General features: G+C 31.4%; 2 protein-coding genes across 2 annotated transcripts; one reads left to right on the forward strand and one right to left on the reverse strand.

Annotated features, from left to right (window-relative positions):
- Positions 1-436: 436 nt before the first annotated feature.
- Positions 437-23,927, reverse strand: Stam (Signal transducing adaptor molecule). Its single transcript, XM_074173840.1, has 9 exons — positions 23,687-23,927; positions 23,417-23,577; positions 23,126-23,365; positions 10,982-11,282; positions 10,773-10,889; positions 9,851-10,030; positions 7,384-7,574; positions 7,049-7,305; positions 437-1,982 (listed from the first exon to the last, which is right to left on the reverse strand). Exons 1-9 carry the CDS (start codon positions 23,733-23,735, stop codon positions 1,847-1,849), a joined length of 1,632 nt encoding a protein of 543 aa, XP_074029941.1. The 5' UTR covers positions 23,736-23,927; the 3' UTR covers positions 437-1,846.
- LOC141481750 (uncharacterized) lies at positions 14,125-16,587 on the forward strand. Its single transcript, XM_074173841.1, has 2 exons — positions 14,125-14,237; positions 14,905-16,587. The coding sequence occupies exon 2, from the start codon at positions 15,508-15,510 to the stop codon at positions 16,267-16,269; it is 762 nt and encodes a 253-aa protein (XP_074029942.1). The 5' UTR covers positions 14,125-14,237; positions 14,905-15,507; the 3' UTR covers positions 16,270-16,587.
- Positions 23,928-25,308: the final 1,381 nt, after the last annotated feature.

Consider the following 25,308-nt stretch of genomic DNA (forward strand, 5'->3'; position numbering starts at 1 on the left):
ATATTTTTTTATAAGGTTTTTAACCTCTCAAAGAATGAATAAATAATTTATATGCTTCACAGAATTTGTCAATGAGAATCATAATTCTTCAAACAATAAGGAACTTTTGATTGATCTTTTGATTTATTTGCACCACTTTTGTTTTCTTTCAACTACTACATATTTTTTTAAATTTAAGATATGAAACAAATTCATCTACAATTGTGGTGAAAACATTTTCTAAACCAACAAAATTCTGTAGGGAATTTGTATTTTGATATGTTGAGAAATTCAAATTTTCGAAATCACATTTGATCTGTAATTTATTTCGTTATCAGAGGAAAAGGTTTTATCTATAAGGGTTTTGTTAGAAAGATGCTCCTTCATATGGAGAACATAATATGTAATTTTATATTTGAATGATTGTTGATTATCAACAGGCAAAAAAAAACTGATGTTCAATAAATTTTTTATTACTGTACATAAAGGTATTTATCACCTCAAAATAGAATCCATTTTCTTAAAAACAATCTTTCACTCGTCTCCTTTCGAGAGACCAAAATATCAGACTTTCTTTCTAAAATAAATATAGTTGGCATAAGGTAGCAACCTGTTCTTGAAATTCAGTATTTATTGCTTCTAAATCATTATTCATCATCATAAATAATTGTTGTATTATCTTCGAAGCAAATTAAATGTACACACTGAATTGCAGAGGTAAGTTTGATTCACTTCAAGTATTGGAAAGCTTAAATTTGTGAATACATCACAAGTATACCTGATAGGTTCAAAAATGAAATTTATTTAAAGTATAGTTTCAGATTACTTGTTTGGAAGTGCTTGATGTTTCTTGGTGAACGTTACAAATTTAAATTTCCATTGCCTAAAATGGTGTTAATAGATTTGAAATCTGTGTAAAAAAAAACAAAATTAATGTAATGTTGAAATTATTGAAAATATTTGAAATTACCGAACTGAAATATTCAGATGAGTTTGTCAAAAAAGGAATGATAAAAAGAAAACAAATTGAACAAAAATGAATAAACAAGGAGTATAAAAATTGAAAAATGTAAGATATCAGATTTGTAAAGTAAACAAATGAACTGAAATGAAAATGAATCAACAAATAAGTGATATGTCAAATATATACGAAAAACCAAAATGAAATAAAAACTAAATAAAACCATCTCAAAAGAAAATTTGGTTGTGGAAATTTTCATTTTAGTTGTTCTTCCATAGAGTTCAAATATGTTAAGACCGTTTTAGACAGTTGAAGTTCTAACTTGTAATATTCACTTCAGATTTACTTGTTAAAAAAAATCCAAGTTCTACTTGGATTCTACTTGATTACACTAGCAAACTTTAGTTTATAACACAAAATAAATTTGATCTGATCACTAAAAGTAATAACAGAAAATTGATGAAACTTTGATGCTTGAATGAACATCAAAATATTCAGAATTTCATCTCAAGATCTGAATTGAAGAATGAATCAAATTACCCAATCATCTTGCATTCCAAATATCATAAAATATACATACGAGTAACATATCAATATACTGAAAAATAATATGAATATAGTACATCACATCCTAGTTCAAAAAAAAAATCAGGTTTCTATGTATCAGTGATAGAGGTGAGATCTGATTCCGCCGATTTCCTATACATTTATTTGCAGAAGTCCAACAATGATTACAATTGAATCAGTGGTGATCATTTCCCTCACATCACAGACACACTATATATATATATATATATATATATATATATATATATATATATATATATATATATATATATATATATATATATATATATATATATATATATATATAAAACTCTGATAATCTCACTCGGTTCCCCAAACTTAGCGTGGAAGCTGAGTATTGGATGTTATGTAATTGGGTCCATGATGTGAAGAGCTCTGTATTGTTGTTTGTGATGCTGGCCCAGAGAGTGGAAAGTTGGGTTGAACCATGCCAGGTGGGCCATAATTAGGCATTCTGAAAAGGAGAGAAGTTGATGATTTGTGAACAAGTAAATTTTGTAGGAATTTCATTACGATGAAGTTAAAAAATTACAAAGAGATATGTATGTATGTACCTTTCTTATGATGACAAATAAATTATCTTTTATTATTGAGAAAACTCATAATATGTTGAATAATTTGTCAAATTATATCTCTTGGCTAATAATGGAATTTGAATCAAAATTTTGAGTACCCCTTCATATTTATTTGAAAATTCTCAATCAAAAAAGCACTTTCAGTTCAAATAAAGGATATATCAAACACTATTTCGTCATAAAACTTTTAGCATTATACATTAAAGGAATTCAGTACTAGTATACAATGAAGAAAATATGAAGCTGAATATTGTGAAAACAAATCTCTGAAATTACTGGTATAAATTTTTTTTTAAATTTATTTATTGAATTAGGATTCTCTAATATACAGGTTAGCTAGCTTAAAATATAATATAATCAACGAAGTTAATACATATAAATAATACAACTTTATATACATACATAATTTGAACTGAACAAAAAGGAATTTTTCAATTTCCATCATGAATATATTTTAACAGTTTGCTCTTGAAAATCTTCAAATGATAGGGTAGATTTAATTGAATCAGGTAAATTATTGAATCTAGCATGGTAGAAATTGGTGTATACCTATTACATTTTAAAATTATTATCATTCCCCGATTTTGTAGTTTTTGTATTTGTTGTACTTTGTTCAAATTAAAAGAGAATAAAATAGATGCACAGTAGTCAAAATGGGGTTGGATTATTGATTTATATACCATAATTTTTGTATCTGTTCATAAATTATTGGCGATTCTTGAGAAAAAAATGTAATTTTTTTACAATCTTTTTATAATACACTTGAAGTGGTCGTCGAATGATAAGCAATTATCAAGTTGAAATCCCAAATACTTCGCTGATTCTATACGTTCATCTTCAATTTTTATATTTATGTTGTTTGTATTTATTTAATTATATTTGAATTTAGTAGTGATTATCATTGCTTTAGTTTTTTTTACGTTAAGTTTCATTTTATTGGTTTTCAGATATTTTTCTACTTTCTATAAAACCTTATTTATTCTGCCAACAGTTTCTTCTAAATTTACTCCAGTACCATGCCAATAAGGAATAAGGTATCATCTGCAAATAAGTTGATGAACTCACAGTCTGCAAATAGTTGTAAATCATTCAGATACAGAATGAATAATAGGGGACCAATCACACTACCTTGTGGTACTCCTCTGTTATATAAGATGAGCAATAATCGTTTACACGTACTCTCTGTTTGATGAATAATTACAAATCCAAAATACTTTTATCAATCGTTTCAAAGGCCCTTTTGAAATCTAAAAAGACAGCTAGAACATCACTGGCCTGAACAAATTGTTCCTTCAGATAATTTGAGCTACAACATATTTACCTTTTTCTGTTTCATTAGTAAATTTAGTTAGCAATAACTGTAGTGATGTTTCAAAAGAATGTTTTTTTCGAAAACCAGATTGATTGATAAACATGATATGATTTTTGTCAATAAACTCTAATAATTGATTATATACTGATATTTCTAAAACTCCTCTATTGGAGGTAAAGTATTAATAGGTCTAAATTAACTTGCTTTTATAGTGTTTGTAACTTTAGGTATAATGGTAATTGTTTTTAATAATTGGGGCAATTGACCATTTGGGAGCGATGTATTAATTTTTTTTTCTTTATTTCAGCAATTAACTTGTGAAAAATGTCAAAAGGTGATATAACAACATAATACAGATTGAAAAAACTGTTAGATATTCACATAAATATAAATATAAATACACATACATGTTTACATACATAAATACACATTAATTTGCATATACATGAAAAGCATATTGCCTACATATTCCATTTAGAATTCAAGTTTCCTAATTAAAAAATTCTTCTATGGTGTAGCAGTTTTTGCGGAGTAAGTGTGTTTTCAGGAGATTTTTGAAGATTGTTGTGATCTGCCAGAGAATTATAGCATTTGCATCCAATATATTCAAAGTTTTTTTGATACCAGACGGTGGTATGTCGGTGGGGTAAAATAAGGTTTTATCGTATGGTATCATGTTCATAGTGTGTTCTGATGGCCTTATTTTTGAAAATGAAACAACACACTTCGAGGATGTATGTGCTCATAACGTTAAAATATTAATTTTTTTTTAAATCTCTCTGCATAACTCACTTTTGCAATTATTCTGATTGCATATTTTTGTAATAAGAACACCCTTTGTACAGAGGAACTTGCTCCCCAGTTTAAAATTCCGTATCTCATATGAGAATGGAAGTGGGCAAAGTATAAAGGCAGAAGGATATTTTCCCTGCAATGACTCGACATAAACTTGAGTGCATAACATCCTTTTCTAAGTTTGCCGCAGACAATATCAATATGTGAAATCCATGAGAGCTTCGAATCAAAGGTAATTCCTAGCATTTTGATGGATTCAGAAGAAGACACGACGTTATTGGTATTTTCAAACAACAAAAGCTGGTGTGGTGTTCCCGACTATTTGAACAAAACATCAGAGCATTAGTCTTTGATTTATTAATTATTAAATGGTTTTTGTCTGACCAGGTTATCACCTTAGCATAGGTAGTCTCAGCCAATAATTTTAATAATACTAAATCTTTTTCTATAATTAAAATGTTTGTGTCGTCTGCATAACATGTTGTAATAATTTTATTGTGTTCATTCAAGTATGATATGAGGTCATTGGTAAATTCTATGAATAGAAGGGGGCCTAATATTGATTCTTGTGGGACACCTTGCGTAATACCTAAGGGTATTGTTGTTTATTTTAACAATTTGCTATCTGTCAGATACATAGGATTCTAGCAAGCTAAAAGAATCTCATGACTAACACAGTAGAATGCTTTAGAAAAGTCTATGAAGAGGCCCATAACAAGTTTTTTATTATCAAGAGATTGAATTATTTTGTTTTGGAATTCACATAATTAAATTGAGGATTGCATGACCAGCTGTATCAAATACTTGCTTTAACATTTTAGAATTCAAGATTTCATGGATACTATATTTATTATCTAATGACCCAATTATATCATTCAAATCTCTTATTTGAAAACTTTATGCATTTTAACAATACTGGATTGCATAAAGAATAGAAGGAATTAATCATAACTGGTTATAACTTTGTTGAAGAAAAAATTTTAGAAACAAAGGGGAAAAATTGAAATATTTGATGATGATATATCAGTAACATAAAGTGATCAAAATATGATGAATATTTTTTAAAAGTCCTTCTTGACTAATAAGTCACAAATTTAATTAGAATTCGGGAAATCTGCGTTTTTCAGTTCAAAAAATTTTGAATCAGTTTCATAGACCTTAGAAGTCCAGTCCAGTCCAGAATAAACGGCCACGATTAAGTGAGAAATGCTTGAAATTGTTGGGACCGATACATGACAACAAATTTTAAGATACCTTCAACAGTTTAGGACTCAAAAAAATGTGGAATAAGTTCTATGAACGGTGGCAAAGGTCCCATTCATAACAGTTCTCTGTTCACACTACGTAATTAAAGATAGAAAAGAGGTAAGGAATAAGTTTCTATCGGGTAGCAAATAACATTGAGTACTTGGTATTTATTTAATGACCTCATTTTGTAAGGTAATGATTTGTCAGATACTCATAAAAACATTAAAACAGTCGTTAGAAGCAGTCTTAATCATATCCTTATGATGCTAACTTGGTTAGTTGAAAGCTGAGCAAATATTGTCTTTAATAGATTCACTTGATTTAAACTAGGCCAACTTTGCTTTTCACTAGCCATGTTAGCAGACAAACTGTTTTTAGTCATCTCCTGATGATACTATCTTGGTTAGCGAAATCATTGTCGAGAGTCATAACCTATTGTCCAGCGTGGAAAAAGTGTTTTTGAGAAGCTGAGTGCATTTTCAAGGGTACTGTAACTCTTAATTTTTTTTTTAACGACCCTCGTATATTGTAAAAATATTATGAATAGAAATAGTATTCATTTGAACATAGTGACAGTTCAATTTTCCTAGTTTATACAAAAAAGTGTCATAAAAAACAAAATCTTCAAGTCCTTGTTTTTTCATGAAAAAAACTTGAAAAACTGTCTACTTACCATACTTGTATATAGATGTTAACCAAATTACATTATATGTTGGATCACAAAATACTGTATTTTCTAATCCGGCAATTCAATTGAACATGACGAGTTCAAATGAATAGTAGGAGCTTGGAAGAAATTTATTATTACAACTGAAATTTATAATTTGAGAGCTCTGATATCTTTATTTATTTATTTTCACCTTTCTATTTTCTAACATGAAATTCTATCGTTGTCAATTAATCAATTTCCTTAATATGAAAATTTACTCATAAAATGTAATTTCCTTGTATAAACGGTACTAATACTACTATGAATATCACTTTGAAATGGCATATAAATACACTATTACTTCAATTCTCTCCAATTTCTCAGTAAATATACAAATTGTTTTGATTTATCTTTATACAGCTTTGAATTCACTCCCATCTTTTGAAGAGAAAGCGGATATACAATGGTCGCCAAAGAACAGAGATGAGCCGATTATACAAATAGTTGTTCCAAAGAAGCAATAGAAACAACAGTGAATTCGAGTAGCTACTGAAGTATAAGGAATTTCTTTTTTCTGAATTCATTAGTTATCAAACAGTAGAGTGCCAAGTGGGAGAAAATAATAAGAAATATTGTGACATAACTCAGTCCTTTACAAAAAGACAATTTTCAAAACTTCTTGGTATTATTAATCAACTTATCAGTTCTACAATGTGGCATTTCCTTTTCATTTTCTTTAACTTCTTCATATTTTGTGTGTGAATTTTCAAATTACTTCATAAAATAATATCAAAATTAGTTTGTCAATAAAAACTACTAACAACTGAACTCAAGTGTACCATTTCCAAATGAAAAGTTTCTTGGACTCCCTGGCAACAAATTCATCAATCTTTCAAAGTTTACTTTGCTTAGTGCTATTTTTACCACACTAATAAACTTACCCAGGACCAGAGTAATGTTCCATTCTTTCAATCCGTCTATCCTCCATCATCTGCTGATGTACATGCAGAGGCATCTGTGGTAACTGTCCTTGTGGAGGTAAATGACCCGATCCAACCGGCGGCATATGTGGGTAATGCATACCTGGTGGTAATCCTGTAGGAACCATGAAAGGAGGTCTGTCTAGAGATGGAACCAAGCCAGGAGGGGGGCCCATCATCGGCATAGACATATGTTGTGGATCGTTACCATTATAAGACTGAAAAATAATGACATGTGAGGAGATCTACTAATATCATAAATAATAAGTGTTAAATCTCAAAATTCAAACACCCACCATTGGCGTTGAAACAGGCTGATATCCATAGTTCATTTTATTGATTGGAAGAAACTGAGGTTCTCTCATTAAGGTATGATAAAGTCCTAAAGCTTCAACAAGATCAGCGCTGAGTTGAGTTAGCTGTGCATGTTTTCTATCCACTCTTTCTAATTCGGCATCTATTAGAGGTCCCATATTATTAGCCTCCCCTAAAACGTATCTAGATCAGAATATATTTCAAGTCTATTATTACGAGGACTGTTCAAAAAGTAATGATAAAATGTTATATGGAAAAAAAGTAACCCTCTCCTTCTGAAACACTTTTCAAAGCACTCGGCTGTTTTTTAAACAGCAACTCCAACCTTTTTGTTATCTCCTTATATAATAATCGGTCAAATTTGTGAGGAATGATGATTGGATATAGTTGTGATGCCCTGTCCAAATAATCCACCACTACACAAGTTACTTGGGCCACATACTGCCATGTAAATATAGTAAATTGTGTTTAACGTTATTGTGAGATTTTTTTTTCTTGAAATAACGTAATGAAATGAACTGAATTAAAATAACTCAACTGATTTGAATCGCAGTTAATCTTTGATTTTTTCAGAGACGGTAATCGGATACTTTTATAATGTTACCTCACTTCCAAATTATAGTGATAAATTTAAAATTCATCTATGGTAACGATTCTATAATTTTTTTCTTCTACTTCCAGCCCAAAACTGCAATTTATTATGGTACAAGCATCTGTAAGATAAACACTACTTGCATGTATATATGAAAATACTACCACCTAAAATATTTGGACATGCAGCAAGCTCCCTTACACTAATTCTTCAGTGAAAACAATAGCAGCTATATTCTGTGTTTTTTGTATTGTATTCTAAGCATAATTTGGATGTGAAATGTTGAAAATCACATGTTTCAACATCTTGACAATAACTGTAGTTGATGTATAAGCATTCAGCTCATGAATTACAACCTTATATCTTTTTTTTAAGAACAAGACACAAGCACTACAGGAAAAACCCTACGGCGCTCTTCGAGCGGTGCCTGTATGAAAGTAGCGATTCACATTGGGAAGTTTTCCAGATTTAATTGGTTCACTATTTTCTTCCTCGTTATTACAAGATGTAAAGATAGATCCGTTTATTCAATGCTGATATTGGTATAAGCCATACCATTTGCTCCCATTATTCCCAAACAAGCAATCCTTTACGTCCTGTTTAGTTTGTTGATAGCGGTAGCTTGTTTTGTCTTTGGCCACCAAACCAAAGAAGCATATGTTATCATGAAGTTAACCATCTTTAAGTATAGCTAATTCATCATATCTGGTTTCAACCATCATTTCTTTCTTCATTCTGGCCAGAATGAGTGATACCCCTCACCTTTTTTTATCTTATTCAAGTGTTTGTAACAGGTCATAGTTGAAGAGGTCTTGGTCTCTCTCTATTTTGTTCCTCTTGATGATTACTACCATGGACAATTTGGATGGGATCATGTTGAGCAGTCCATTTTGTTAAAATATTGGGGAATGCTGCATGGGTCCCTTCATATTCGGTTGACTACGATGATTAAGTCTACTGCATAGTTTTCTGATTGATTAGGCTGTTACTTGATGAAGATCTATAGTAATTTCATAAACTACAATTCACGATTTGATCTCCACAAAGTTTGTGGAGATTTGATCACCACGATTTGATCTTCACAAACCTTGTGGAGATCAAATCATGAGGTGTACTTTATGAAATCTACTGCATAGTCCAGTACTTTATATCCATTAATGGTTTGAAAGACATATTAACTTATGTATTACTACAAGAACTCATAACAGTGGAATCAATACTCCTTGTAAAGACAACTCTACAACTAGTTTCATTCTCAAGCTAAATGACTGATTCTAAGGATTTATACATTTATATAGAATAGTCGATATCCCCACCTTTCACAACAGATTCTACCAGTGTCATTACTTTTGGAGCAACCTCCATATTATAATTGTGAATACTGATAAAATGTTAGTCCCACATAATACTCTGTTAATAAGGATTTTAAATATATATTATTTATTAGCTAGTATTCAAAAATAGTGTATTAAATTAGATGCAAGGTGTCGATAATCACCCCATATAAATCTTTTGTTAAACCTTCAACCTTCAGAAAAATAAAGTTTTAGAGTATCTCGTAATTTTTAATAAATGATAACCCACTTATGTAAAATAGATTTTCTCCACAGTTTATCATAATTTCACTAATTCCTGGGCTTCTGGGCAACAGCTGATTAACGGAAAAACAGATTTTAAAAAAACAGATTTTTTTCTCCATTCACTGATGAACCTTTTTCTCTACTCATTAATGAATTGATTAATGAATATTTAGTTAATTGAAGATTCATAATTTACAATATGTGAAAGTGTCAGAGAGGCAAACCAACACTATTTGAATAAAAGAAGTTATCAGTACTTTTTGAAAGTCTACTTACTTTCTAAGTTGATCATTTCTTCCGTATCCTTTTCAGGATTTGTAGGATCAGCTTCGTGCAGCAAATGCAACAGTCTATTAATTTTTTCTTCATTAATCTCTACTTCTTCTGGTTCTTCTTTCACCTCTTTTACCTCAGCCGTTTCCTTAAACTGTACCATTTTTTTGGCTTTTTCATACACTGAAAGAAATAAATTTTATTAGGCAAGTAGAGAAAGTTGATTACGAAATTATGGCTTAAAAATGCTCAATCTTGAATTTGTTTGCACTGTTGGTCAAACAAGATGGTAAGACTTTACTTCATTTATATATATTTATCTTCTAAGTTGGTATATATCATGAAATTATGCAAAGCTGAAAAAGTTCATAGCTTAAGACTTATCAGCTTTTCAGTATGAAGGAATAAAATTTAAAAAATGTAGATACTTATTACTTGTATGATTGTATAATGAAACATAGATTCGAGAATATCTCCACCCCAATCAAAAAATTTTTCTTTTCACTTAATCTTTTAAAACAAGATATAAGACAAATATCTGATAAAAAAAAACACTTCATTAGTTTTTTCACTTCACCTAAGGGTCAAAACAAAAATGTATTCTTAGCACTTCAAGAAATGCGAATGAAAGTCGTGTGACCAAAGTTTATAAAATATTTTGGATGGATACAATTACTATGAATATTGGCAAACACAGATAAATTTAATAAACACACACTCAATATAGTGTTAAAACTAATAAAAGACTCTTATTTTTTTCAAAGGCCAGTATAAGATTGTGATAGTAAGTTGATACTAGACAAAAAGACTGCTTGTCTACTGTATAGTTATCAAGTTTGTCAGGAAACAAACATTGATTTTCAGAACAACTCATAAAATTGCTTTGATGCACTTAAATTTGTTTTTTCAGTAAAAGATAACTCACGAATTTTTTCTGGTTCTACATCAAGATCAGCAGTCACAAAATTAACAGGAAAAAGTCCTTCGCCTCTTTGATTACTTCCTTTCCACCAGTTTTGATCAGAATCGTCAGTTACACAAACTGCAATAAAAATTATAATTGCAGAATATGTTATAAATAATTAAACTTGATATTTCTCAAAATAATTAAAAAATGAAATATATTCATCATACTAATTTCTCCAGCATTGAATGTCAATTCGTTATCTTCAGCTGCCTCAAAATCGTACAAAGCTCTAACTTTCTTTAGTTCCTTGGGAGCGCCTGATACAGAAGAGGCTGCATTAGCATTTGTTATGCCGGTTGACATGTTGACTGAGGGATAGAGGGGCGGATTATAGCTTGATGTAGAGATGGTTCTAGGTGAACTGGAATCTTTGAGGGATAGTTCGATGGCTTTCAAAATTTGTTCTTCTTCTTCCTGAGTCTCAACAACATTCGGGTCTTTACTTATGGGGGCTACTTTTTTCACAGGCTGTAAGAGAAGTAAATATGTATTTATCTGAGGTTATTATTTATTTATTTTATTTATTCACGGGTAACTCCCATTTAATATAAGTTATACAAATATCAGATTGTTAACACAAATCTTATCTAATTTAATTATAAGTAATAACAATTTAAACAGTTATAGTAGAGAATTGAAATGAAGCGAGAATAAAAGTAAATGACAGATACTAGCAATTTAAGAATAAGTATATCTTAACTTATTTCTAAGAATATCCTCGGAAATATGAAAGAGATCGAATTTTGTATTATTCCCGTTTATGACTATTCTTGATAAAGGAGAATGCATTCCATAGTTACACCTATGGTAATCTATTACAAAGGTTAGATTATTCCGTGTTTTTCTATAGGGAACATGAAGATTTACTTGGGCAAGAAGAGTTGAGCAATTAATTCTAAAATTAAGCAATTTATGAAGGAATATAATATCTATATGTTCTCTGCGTAAACTAAGTTTCGGTAAACCAGTTACAGACCGAATTTCTGAAAAAGAGTGATCACTGAGAGATATAGACAACTTAAAGGCAATATATTTTATAAATTTGTTTTGTACTTTTTCTATAGTGTACTTATGAATTTCATAAGTTGGTGACCAAACACAGCTACAATATTCTAACCAAAGCGAAATACAATAACTTGATAGAATTAATGTTGGTGAAGTCTTTAGTAGTCCCGCATACAAAGCCTAACATTTTCATTGCTTTGCTAGAGATCTGTTCATACTGCAGGTGAAAATCCATTTTGACATCCACCACTACACCAAGATCTCGTATGGATTTCACCGATTCTAATAGTTTGCCTGCTATAGTATACATATTGTTGTAATGAGTAAGTGATCTAGAAAAAGACATACTTTTGCATTTAGATACATTCACGTCCATATCATTGTCTACCATTTGAGGAAAATAAATGCTTTCAAGAATATTTTGTAATTCCCAAATGTAACATCAATGAACATAATTTATGAATTTTTAGCGAAGTGTCAAAACCCTTCAGGACATTTATTGGGTATGTCAATTACTCTTTCCAAAATCAAAGGTAACCCCCAGAACTCTTACAAAGCAGTCACATTATGAAACGATTACATTTACGTTAAACAGAAACTATATGACTCATAATGTGTTTTTAATAGTGTATAAAAGTATCTAACTCTAATTAATTTTGAAGAAGGTACATCACTCCCCTACCTCAGTATTTGCAAGAGTTAACCAATACAACGAATAGAAGAAGTTGGGCAAAGACATTCCTTCTTTCCTCAAGAATGCAAAACAGTGTTCACTGCCATGGCACGGCTTTCATACAACCTAAAGCCCCAAATTATTACATTGAAATTTTAAATACCTCCATCTTATCTCAGTCATTTGTCCACAGATGGTTACATTGGTAGATAATATTTTTGATAGATTACCCCCTATAAATTGCAACCATCAATGAACTAAATCAACAAGGTTTTACCTTTTGATCATTATAAAAAACAAAATGTTTTCGGACTGTAATATCTGAATTAAAGAACCAGGTCATTTCCAATCAGTTAAAAATCAATTTCTTTTCCAGAATACTGCGTTCTGTTCCTTGAACAGGTAACACTTGTCTGCTGCAAAGATCACGAACTTGTGGTAGTTCCATTTAGCTCAGTTATGATTGAGTTGTCATAGATGAGAGTCGTTTAGGTTGTTACTGTGATTTTTATAATTATTATCGTCTATCGTGCAATATATCTGTTCATAAACATTTTGTGTGTTAAGTTGTGTGCATTACATTCGAATATAACTACATTTTTTAAAGGTTAGTCAAGTATTTTGTTGATTATCAAAATGTAGTCAAGAAATACAATAAGAAACTCAAATTATTGAATATTTGTTAAAACATTTTCTAAATTTTAGATGATGGCCATTTTTAGTTAAATTGGAAACTAATTAAAGTAATTTAATTCAATTGATATTGATAAATATAGGATAACTTTTAGTAGTAGATGGAGTAGTAGAAAGCCAAAAACTTTCCCAAAAATATTTTGTTCTATACATATAGTATGTAGTATAGGAAATAAGTCACTTCCTTTTTTTTTGGACACACTGTCGTCACTGTCTAACTTTTTTCACTTCCAGATTGAACAATATGAATTCATCTGATCCTGCAATAGCATCTACCAGTTCTCATATTGAACAAATGGATCATACTCCGGAAGATCCATTTGCTTCAAGTTCAGATGATCCTGATTATCACCTAGAAGAATTGTCAGATTCAGATTCTGGCCGAATTATACCTCCAAAATCTAAGGCTAATTCTCTTATGAATTTATTAAAACCAAAAGAGAAAAATGAAAACTGTGTTCGTAGTTTATCAGAAACTTCAACACCCACACTATTCGTTAAACAAATAGAAGAACAACCTGACGATCCACAGTTTCCCATACTGGCTGGAAAATATTTTAAAGTACAAGAAGTACATGATGATGAAAACATTACAGCTAATTGTCAACTGTGCCTTCCACAGAAAAAAACAATAAAAGGAATGAAACATTTTTCTTCAAATTTTTATAAACACTTAAAAAGAATCCATCCTAACAAAATTGAAGACTATAATCAATACAAAAGTTCAAAGAAATCTTGTAAAAGAAAGAGACTCACAAATGAAACTCAAGATTCCGAAAGTCAAAAATCCAAAGAAGTCAAGTTGATTCAACCTTCCATTTTGGGAATGACCAAAGAGGGTGGCAAACCAATTCTAAGCCAATCTGTATTCGAAAACAGAATAAAAAATGTTATTGTGAACACAATGAGTGCAATATCTATAATATACTTATTAATTACTTATGCAGCACAGCAGATATTTGGTCGAATAAAAAAAGAAGCTTCTTAGGAGTTACCATTCACTGGTTGGATGAAAACTTTGTTCGTGAATCAGCTGCAATTGCTTGTAGAAGGTGAGTAACTTTAAATGTTTTTAGATCAGCCACCCAATAAGTTTTTTAGATGTAGTTAATTTAGTTATTAGGGTTGTTTTTTATTTTCTTATTATATTTCTCGGTCCCATTATTGGACAGTTTTTCTTCAATATTTGAGAATTAAATTAACTACAAAAAAAATCTTCACAAAAAACCGTAAATTCGTTATTTTCAATGATAATGTTTATTTGAAAGTTATTTTACCACGAGCGCTTCTCTAAAAATAATGAAATGATGACTTTATTCTGATGACATTTTCTGCATTCGTCAGTAAATTGATTTTTTTATTAAATCAAATAGATTTTGATATAAAGTGTAGAAATAAAAAATAAAATGTCTCAAAACAATTTATGTATTTTAAAATATTTGTATATTTTTCAATATTGTTGATGAAGATTGCCCAGGCAATACAAATCTTGCCTTGATGTCATATTTCACAAATTTTCCATAGTTTAGCATTACATCGTTTAAATATCGTACATAAAAAAATATTTTATTTTTGAAAAAAAAAATGTGTTGGGTTGTGTTGGAAAAATTTCAAATATTAAATTAATGTACAATCAAGTAAAATAGGTACTACTACAAAAAATCAATTGAGTAAACAGTGTAAACACTAATAAAAATTTAACTAATATTTTTGTTTTAGGTATAAAGTTACTCACTCGTACAGAAACATAGCTGAAATGTTAGAAGATATAAATTTAAAATTTGGTTCAACAGAAAATAAACTGGTGGGAACAATAACAGACAACGGTAGTAACTTCGTTAAGCTTTCAAAGTATTCGGCGAAAAAAAATGAGGATTAAGATGATGAAGAAATTGACGAAGAAGATGAATTTCAAATTTTACATTTAGATATTGATGAATAAAAAACAACGAAGAGTCGGAAGACGATATAGAACTACAGAAACACTTGTGATGTGCCACACATACTTTGAGTTTAATAGCCACCACTAATTATAAAAATACTGTTAGATGAATTCCAGCCATACGTACAAGAGAAAAGAATGCATTTAGTAAATGTGCTCAGTTATGGAAAAAATCCAATAAACCAAAAAGCAATGAAATTTTAATCAAAAATTTAGGGCATACACTGAGTTCTCCAGGGGCAACCAGATGGAACTCCGTTTATGATGCAGTTGCGCAGATTTTGCAAGTAAAAGAGAAACTTTCAATTCTGCTACAAAGTTTATCTTTAGAACCTTTTAAGGAAACTGAACTATTGTATCTGGAAGAATACTGCTTAGTTATGAAACATTTGGCTTTACCGTTAGATTTGTTACAAGGTGAAGACGATGTATCTTTTGGATACTTGTTGCCCAGTCTAATTTTTTCATTTAACAAGTATGAAAAACTCATTGCCCAAACCCAAAATAAATTGAAATATGGAGGAGAACATTTAGCAAAAATGTGCATAAAAAGTTTAAATACTCGTTTTGATGAAATTTTAAATTTGGAATGGGAAGATCCAATTAAAGCAGCAGTTCTGCTTCCCAAAGTTAAACTAAAGTGGTATTATAACATTGTGAAAAATCCAAACAAATCTTTGGAAGATATTAAAAAATGTATAATAAATGTTGCAAAAAAACAGATGGAATATGAATCTTACAACGAATCAGATGAAAGCGGGGACCAAAATGTGGACGACTTTTTTGATTTCACGGATTCCCAAGATAACCAAGAAGTAGGCACTGTAGGCAGTAGTAGTACTATGAACGAACAGGGTACTGAGGGTACCAGTGAAAGTAGCAATAAAACTACAAAAATTCAGCTGGAATTATTAAGATATCTGGAAGACAAAAGAACGAATTTACAAGTATTACATGAATACCCAACATTAAAAAAAGTGTCACTCAAGTATAATACATGCTTACCTTCGGCAGCACCAGTAGAAAGACTTTTCTCTTTTGCAACTATGATTGATACGCCAAAGAGAAAAAATTTAAGTGATGAACACTTTGAGGTATTGGTACTGAAGAAGGCAAATTCAAACTCAAAGGTACTATTATAGATATAAATGTCACATCTAGCGAACAATGTGGTAAAAGCTAAAAAAAATTTTTTTCACTGAAATGTTCTTTGTTTACAAAATAAATATAAACAGTTTTTTGAGTTTCTTTCATTTCCTATCTTTTTTTATCACTTTTTGTTTTTGATATTCATCCCTAGTATTTTTACTTGTATACATTGAAACACTATTTTAACTAACTCTAAAAGTATCCGAAAAAAGTATACGAATACTTGTATCAGAGTACATTGTTAGGTAAAAGTATCCATATTGTTGTGAGTGATGGTATCGGGAGTTTAATTTTGCCAGCTTAATGGGTGACGGGACATGTGTAAGTAGTGTTAAATTTGTGAATATGTTTTTTAATTAGACAAAAATTGCGAATACTTTTAACATTTTGTCTTCAACAAAAAGAGGTTCACAGAAATCCCGAATTCTTGCTTTGCTCGTGTATTTTACTGCACGTTTTTATAGTACAAAGACAGAGTCTATGAGATGGGATTCCATATGTCAAGTGGGATTCTACTGATGAATGATACACAACCTCGGCGGAAGAAAGACCAACTTCATTCGATGTTACTCTTACTGCATAACATCCTGCATAACAATTTTAATTAAAATTTGAAACATGTTCATTGACCTTTAGTCTGCAATTTATGTGAACACCTAGCAATCTTGTATGTCAAGCACTTCCTATAACATCCTCACCCATGACAAGCTTATCTAATTCACCTTTGAAAGACATACTTAATATTACTTATTGTCATATTCATGGATAACTGGTTTGAGTCGCATTTGAGTGCATTCATTTCATGTCATTTACTGAAATACGTGGTATGAAACAAAGCAATTTACAGATGGAAACAAATGACAAATTTAAAGTTGAATCATTGAAACATTATTCATTCACAGATACGTTGATTATAGCAATCAACTTGAATGTTCAAAGTGAAGGTGATTAAAAATATATGGTTTCCTTCACCTCAATAGTTTTTTTCATGGAACTCAGGATGTTCCAAAATGAAAAACTATCAATTATACAAACTTTCAATATTAATTGTTCAACTCGAAATCACGAAATCAATATAATAAAAGAATTCAAAAATGATTTGGTGAATCCTATAACTCACTTAATAAACTTTTCACTAGAAACAGGCATATTTCCCGATGCTCTCAATATAGCGAAAGTGAGTCCACTCCATAAAAAAAGGAAAAAATATAATGAATAACTATAGACCCATATCACTCACATCAGTTTTTTCCAAACTTTTTGAATATTGTATGCTAGAGAGGCTAAACTCATTCATTGCAAGGTTCAGAATTATCCCAGAAGAACAGCATGGATTCAGAAAACCTAAATCTACATCTACAGCAACCACAGATACTTATATACACATTATCAATGAATTAGAAAAAAAAAAGAGCCTTATAGGCATATATTGTGACTTAAGTAAAGCCTACTTGACAAGCTTTGGTCTTATGATATCAGGGGATCTGCTTTTAGCTGGTTCGAATCTTTTCTCAAAAATAGATATCAGTATGTACAAATATCTTGCGATGAGAATAACACAATTCACCACTCTCATCTTGCACCTGTGGAAGTTGGAGTTCCTCAGGGGAGTGTTCTTGCTCCAGCTCTATTTTTAATCCACATAGCAGACATTGTAAAATACCTCTCACATTTTAAATTAACGTTATACGCTGATGATCTCTCCATATTAATATCACAAAATATCACGATCTCAATCAACAAGCTTGCAATGATCTCATGGAAAAAATCATTCTATGGTTCTCCATTAATAGTCTTTATATCAATGCTAGCAAGACAGAGTTTATTATTTACCACACAAGAGAAGTGCCACACAATTAAATTTCTAGGTGTAACTATGAGTGATACACTTGATTGGGAATCTCACATAAGTGAAACAATAAAAAATTGAACAGTAAGCTTTACCAGATCAGATGTCTTCAGAGAGTAATTAATATAAATGTTTTCGAAAAATTATTGACAAAAATCGATCAGGAGGTATCTTACTTCAGATTCAGAAAAACGCTGAAAACATACTTACTGGATAATTTGTATTATGCAATGGACGAGTTCTCATCTTCGTAGTGAACTCTCTTTGCTCCTTATAGCATTTTAAAGTATGTATGTATGTATTGTTTGCTTAATCTATGTTCAAATTTCTTTTGAATTGTTTTATGCCTTTTAGGTCTTTGAAACCAATAAAGATTATTATTATTATTATTTTTTTCCCGTAGTGTGCGCTGGTCAGGCCCTATCCCCCGAAGCCCCGATACATTCGGGAGGGCGCGCCAGCATAATCAACCAATGACCACTCCCCACACCGTGGGGTAAGTGATCATTGGGTCCGAGAATCATGTGCCCTGAGCAAACGCAGTGAGCCAAGAATGACAGCCTTCTGCATCTGTGCGGCTAAGATTTCTGCCTTAGTGCGGCAAGCCGGTATGATTTTGAGATTCGAGAGTAGAGAAGACATCATTCCACCAAGGACTCCAATAATCAGAACGACCATCTTCACAGAGTGATCTGGATAGAGTCTGCGGAGTTCGAAGAGAAAATCTCGATATTTTATCCATTTTTCCTCCTCTTTTCTGACGATATTCGTCTCGCCAGGAGCTGAAAACTCCACGACAAATATCGTTTTGGTCTGGTGGTCGAGAAGGACTACATCAGGCTTATTAGCTTGTATGAGCCTGAGGGTGGGGAACGAATAGTTCCAATAAATTCGGCACTTCTCGGTCCCCACAACGGATTCAATATCCCCCGGAGCGTAGGGCAACACCGGTGTCTCGTCAATACCGTAAGAGTGCCGTAGATGGTAATATATTATTATTATTATATAAATATGAATTATTGGGATCGATCAGGGAAGTGGTTCTTCTCCATGATAATGCTCGCCCCCATACAGTAGCCTTGACTAGGGAAAAATTGGAGCAACTGGGGTGGGAATCATTGCTGGGAATCGGTCCAGACCTGTCACCCTGGTACTTTCATGTGTTTAACCCTCTCAAGGAAGGTTTGGGAGGCCAAAGATTCGATAGTGATGCTGAGGTTAAAGCCTACGTGCGCAATTAGCTGCAGACACGACCTGCATCTTTCTACGTGGAAGGAATTGGAAAGCTGCCTATCCACTGGGAAAAATGTGTTTCCAAATCAGGAGATTATGTAGAAAAATAAACTATATTCTTTTTTGCATTTAAAATAAAACTAAATTACCAAAAAAAAATATCGTTTATATTTGATTCACCTAGTATTTCAACATTAACAAAATAAAACTCAACGTAACAAAATGTAAGGCAATGATCCTAACCACACCCTTCAAATACAAAAATATCAACTCAAATCAACTGAACCTGGAAATAGATAACAATAAAATTGAATTTGTGAACCAGTTTAAATATCTTGGATTCATACTTGATAATAGCCTATTATTGCATGAACATTTTTCCTACATAAGTAAAAAACTAATGAGAAACTATACTTCTTCTCCAGAATTTCGCAATGCCTGTGGTAGCTTACTTTATTCCCTTGATTCAAATAAAATTTCACAACTACAAAAGCTGCAGAATCGCAGTATGAGAATAATACTGATTTTGATATATTTTTTCAATTACTAACTCCACTGCACATGTCGAACTCATATGTTGAAAACATGAAAACAAAATAATCTAGAATTTTCTTTGTTTGCCCCCCACCCCCCCATATACAATCCTGACTACGCCCTAGAATGACAGAGAATGATGATTTTCATTCTATAACCAATTTGTAGCTAAGAGGACTCTAGCATGACAATCATTTCATTTGGATGTTAATTTGAAAACTTTTCATATATTTTCAGGTTGATCAATTGATGTTTTCAATTTGGTTTTCTCAAACTTCAATCATTTGTTTTATTGAAAAAAATTATTATTTCCTTTAATTATTCTGTTTTTGAAAGTTCAATATTTTATGGAATTGGCTAAGTGTTGATGAAAGTTTGAAAATGTATGTAAGTAACAATGTATTGTAAGATTTCACCAAACAGTTCAGAAAACCACAACACATGTTTCACTATACAATAGTTTGTTTGGGCTATTTCCGTATCAACTGTATTGTACTGAAATTAAATAAAAAAGCATATAGAGAAACATGTTGAGGTTTTTTATATGTTTAGTAAAACCTCGCAATAAAGTATTACTTGAATATCGTCGGCCTAATGTGAACATTGCATAAGTCCAATTTTTCACAAAATTAGTTTTTAGCTCTATTTGTTAGCGAAGCAGCGTATCTATACATTGAAATCAAATAACTATGTAAAAAGTATTTAGATGGCACTAGAAACAGAAGTATGAAATGCGCGTTAAATCAGTAAGAAAGTTGCATAAGTCCTAGGAAGTGTACCTTGATGGTTCTATCTGTGTTTGGTGTCGTGCTTTTCAGTTTGTCAGACTTTAAATTAGCCGTTATTTTATCAGACTGAGATTCAATATCACTAAGGTAAGTACATACTATATAAATTTAAGCTTTTGAAATGTGTTAACATATATTAGACTGGATTAATGTCATTTTTGTAAACTTAGGGAGTTGGGCATTTTTCACGCTGTTGATATATTTAGAACTCACGGGAGTTATGCATTTTTCAAAGCCTTTTGAATATCAATTATTACTGTAGAGATGGATTTTACCAGGGGCTTTATAGCCTGGGGGCTTCTTTACTGGGATATTTTAACCAGTGACTTTACACTTTGTGGCTAAAGATAACAAGTATTTTGTTTTAGCTATGGATCGTAGGACAAGAGGTTTCAAACTGTTGAGTTTAACAAAACATCCGGCCATCGCTTTGAAGGACATAACTAACGATAGTTATGGAACATCAACTCATGATTCTATAGAATTAAACACGACAATAAAACTGTTCAAAGACAAAGATCAAGACAATCATACTGATACAAAGAGTGCGGAAAATTGAAAGTGTTTTGCAGAAGAATACGAGGAAAAGCTACAGTCGGCTCTAGCAGAATTAGAACAAGAAATTCATTTGACAGAAAACATTTCAGACCTAGGGAAAAACAATGATTTATCATTCAGCTTTCTCAACAATGCAGTAATATCCGGCATATTGCAAACGGATACAAACTTTGATACTTTTTTTTTTTTCGATGAGATGCTTAATGCCAATACAACTAACGATATAGACGCGCCAACAGAAACTCCTATGGATTTCGAAAAAAACCTCAGAAATATTAGCAATGGAGATAATGATGAAGAAGATGCAACAAATAATCCAGACGAAGTAGATAATGAAAAAAATGACCCTACATATAAAATCAACAATGATAGGGAACAACATTTTGATGAAGAAAATAATCATTCTAGTGAAGAAGTTTCACGAAAAAGGAAGAAGAGAAGATTTTATGATCCTGCAGAATGGAAATAAAATACAAATAAAGTAAATAGATAGAAAGGGGTTGAGTATATGGGTGGCCTGAGAAGAAGTACTACATTTCTGCAAAAGTCTTGAAAAATGAAACGAAAAGATCAAGGCATAGAAAGGAACCAGAAGTAAGCTAGAGGACATCTTCGTATAAGTATTTTCTAAAAAACAAAAGCGAAAAAATTAGGGTTTATAAGCTCATGTTCTGCAATACGTTAGGAATTTCTATGAGAACCATATCAGAGTAGATAAAAGATGAAATGTATAGCCCAGCCAAAAGTGAAAATGAAAAACATAGTGATGAAAATATACAAAAAAACCTTCATGTTTCGATGAAGGAAAGCCAAATTTGAAAAAATTCTTTAAAGATCTGCCTAAACTTGAATCACACTATTGTCAGAAATCGTCAACGAAATTATATATAGAGCCAACGTTCAAAATAAAATCGAAGCTTTATTTACTGTATAAAGATAATTGGTGTGTAGAACATAATATAGCTCCATTATCAATTGCCACATTCTCAAACATGTTTGAAGATCTGAATTTAGCATTGTTTTTGCCAAAAAAAGACGAATGCAATGTCTGCATGAGCTACAAGATAAAAAATCTAGAGGAATCTGTTTACAGAGAGCACATTATCAAGAAAGAAGAAGCACGAGAAGCAAAAAAAGATGACAAAAATTCAAAAAATAGGGTATTTCCGATGGACCTCCAGTCAGTACTTTTGTGCCCGAAATCGAACGTATCAGCTCTGTAAGCAACGCATTGTTAAATCTTGCACTTGTAAAAACATGTTTCTATCATCCAGAAATATTTAGAAAAGGACCATACCCAAATGGAGTGCGACTCTATGCATTCTACAATAAAGAGGCAACTAAAAGGTAGAACCATTAATGTGCCAGTTAATTATGTCTCCATATGTAAATTGGCTCGAAAAAATCCTAGACCGTATGAGGTGATCTATTTAGATTACACTTCTTTCAAAGACTTTCTTCAAAGACAACTACACCTGGATTCAAAGTTGGTGATCCAACTGTTAACAATCTAGAGCACTGAAGTATAATCCAGATGGTAAAATCGAGTGTAAGATTAAACATTCCGAGGAATTTCAAAATATGCCTATAAGATTAAAACCAAATTCAAATTATGTATCAATTGACTTTCTATCTTTATTGTACAAAGAAGAATTAAAAATTAAAAAAGAAAAGTTCTTCATATTGTTTCATTAGTATGTTTAATATTTTAATTTATTCAAGTTACTCTTACAATCATTCATATCATATATACCTCGAGCAAATCCAAGGTGTGTGCCCATTTTTATTGTTTTGAAAATATGCAAATTCCCCAATTATATATTAGAAATTTTATTTAACACTAATTGGGAATTATCAATATCAGTTGAAGAAAAAAATGTTACTCACAGCTTCAACATTTGAGAAGTCATAAGATTTCTTCAATTTGGTGAGTAAAGATGGTATTAGACTTAGTTGAGCATCCGATTTGAACTCATTGTCAGCCCACTTTTTCAAAGATTCTCGTAACTTTTTTGCTGTGGTCGGATTGGCCTTGGTCATCAACTTTATAAAATCAGTCTCAAAATCCCTGGAAGCTACTTCCATGTGAAAATGTTTCCCAGAGTTTTTGATACAAGCATCCAATAACTAAAAAAAGGATCCATAAGAAACAGTATTAGTTTACTCTTTATAACTTACAGTGACTGCTTTCACACCTATGTGAGGATCAGAATTGTATAAACGTTTTGTTATAGCTTTCAGATAGTTCTTAGAATCATCTGGTGATTTTCCAGCCTTATCACAAATGTTCATAATGAGACTCCAGTCCTCTTCGACATTCTTCTCGCTTGTTGCAGTCTCTGATACAAATAAAAATACTCAATTTAATAAAAACATATTTCACAATATATTACACAGGACAATAACGATGTTCACGTCAATATTAAATCAAAAACACATATGACTCACCAACTTCTTCAGTGACAGCAGCATCACTAGAGTTTCCAAAAATCCCCATGTTCTAGATTATTTATTCACAATAATAGTTATTCAGACAGTTTCTTCGCACCTACTTAGTTAAATTAATAGACATTACTTGAAAAATATTTTGGAGAGAAACTAGTAATTATTAGTATTATATCGAAATACCTACTAGAAATGTCATTAGATAAGCACACACCAATTTTGATATCAACACGAAACGTAAATTAAGTCTGTTTTTGGTTCTAGATTCCGAACTGCCTAATAAGATCCGAATTGTCTCAGACAACGCAGAATCATCGCACAGAATATTTTTACAGAACAGTGCCATAATAGTCCTCACCTCAGAGGTCCTCACAAATAAAAAACCATGGGTAAATATTAAGTTTCAATTAGTCCCTACTTCAATGTCCGAACTAATATTTATATGACAGTAATTGTTACAACAGGGCTATTTCTTTCAGTTTGGTCTGAAAGTTACTCCTTTGCATGATCTACACATCTTTGTAAAGAGTTCATTTTAAAATTAATTGCGTTCTTTCTCTCTTTGGAAAATTCCCACATTTTTTGTATAGAGATGGAGAACTAGAAAGCCATATATCTTTCTTTCCCTAATATATACCGTCCTGGAATCCTCATGTTCCCAAAACACTTTGGGAACATGAGGACAATAGCAGAACAAGAGTGAAACCAGGAATAGACCTGAATTTCACTAGTTCGGACTTCCATTGTCTACTATATAAAATGATTTGAAATCCCTGAAACAAGTAAAAAAGAATAGCTGAAAATAACAATTATATTAAGCAAAAATAAACCTGAAATGAAATGATAGTGAAATAACCTACAAGTAAAAATATAATAACTGAATAAATAAAAATTAAAGAAATTAAAAAAGAAAATAATAAAAAAGTGTAGAGATTCCAAGTCACGTTAGTTCACGACGTTTCGATTGTTGGTATCTACAATCGTCTTCGGGTGATGACTGAACTGATTCCTCCGAGAGATGACTATTTTATAGGTCGTTGAAATACTTTCACTTTCTCTGCTTTCCATTTTTCGCTTCACTGATTCCGTGAGAGATGACCGTTTTGGTGGTAGTTGGTCATTTTTCGTTTGATGATGGGTTTCCATATGTTTCGTATATCTACGCTGGCCTGGCTGAATACGTTGTTGGACAACATGTATGCGGCTTCCTTAAATTTTCTCCTGAACCAATGTTCCTCTCTGTGCAAGATCTCAGCTTGGGACCACTCGATGTTGTGTTGATGGGTCCAAACATGGTCTGCTATTCCTGATTTGCTGGTTTCTCCTCTCTGTGTGTGCTTCTTGTGCTCGGCAATGCGAACATTCATTCTTGCCGAGCACAAGAAGCACACACAGCTAAAACCCTGGCATTTTTTTCCTTTTCTGAAGTTATCCTTAATAGGCAAAAAAAATAGATTACCGTTGCCAAAATAAAAAAATTGTTATTTTCTATTTTTTTATTGACAATTGAAAATTATAATTTAATAAAAAATACATTACAAAATTTTTTTTTCCCAATTTTCTATTGTTTCAATATCTCATTGCTAATAATATTTTTTTTTAATTTTTCACAGCTATTGTTAATA

The sequence above is a fragment of the Leptinotarsa decemlineata genome, unplaced genomic scaffold (assembly GCF_025532065.1).
Source record: "Leptinotarsa decemlineata unplaced genomic scaffold, Ldec_3_MD MMD2_tig00000505_RagTag_RagTag, whole genome shotgun sequence".
Taxonomy (NCBI): domain Eukaryota; kingdom Metazoa; phylum Arthropoda; class Insecta; order Coleoptera; family Chrysomelidae; genus Leptinotarsa; species Leptinotarsa decemlineata.

Excerpts from the sequence above, each read along its gene's own strand:
- Stam (XM_074173840.1), bottom strand. The coding sequence starts at position 23,735 with ATGGGGATTTTTGGAAACTCTAGTGATGCTGCTGTCACTGAAGAAGTT. Across the intron at positions 10,890-10,981 it reads ATTCAATGCTGGAGAAATTA|TTTGTGTAACTGACGATTCT; the intron begins GTATGATGAATA and ends TTTTTATTGCAG. Across the intron at positions 7,575-9,850 it reads AGAAATGATCAACTTAGAAA|GGGAGGCTAATAATATGGGA; the intron begins GTAAGTAGACTT and ends GATACGTTTTAG.
- LOC141481750 (XM_074173841.1), top strand. The coding sequence starts at position 15,508 with ATGAAACATTTGGCTTTACCGTTAGATTTGTTACAAGGTGAAGACGAT.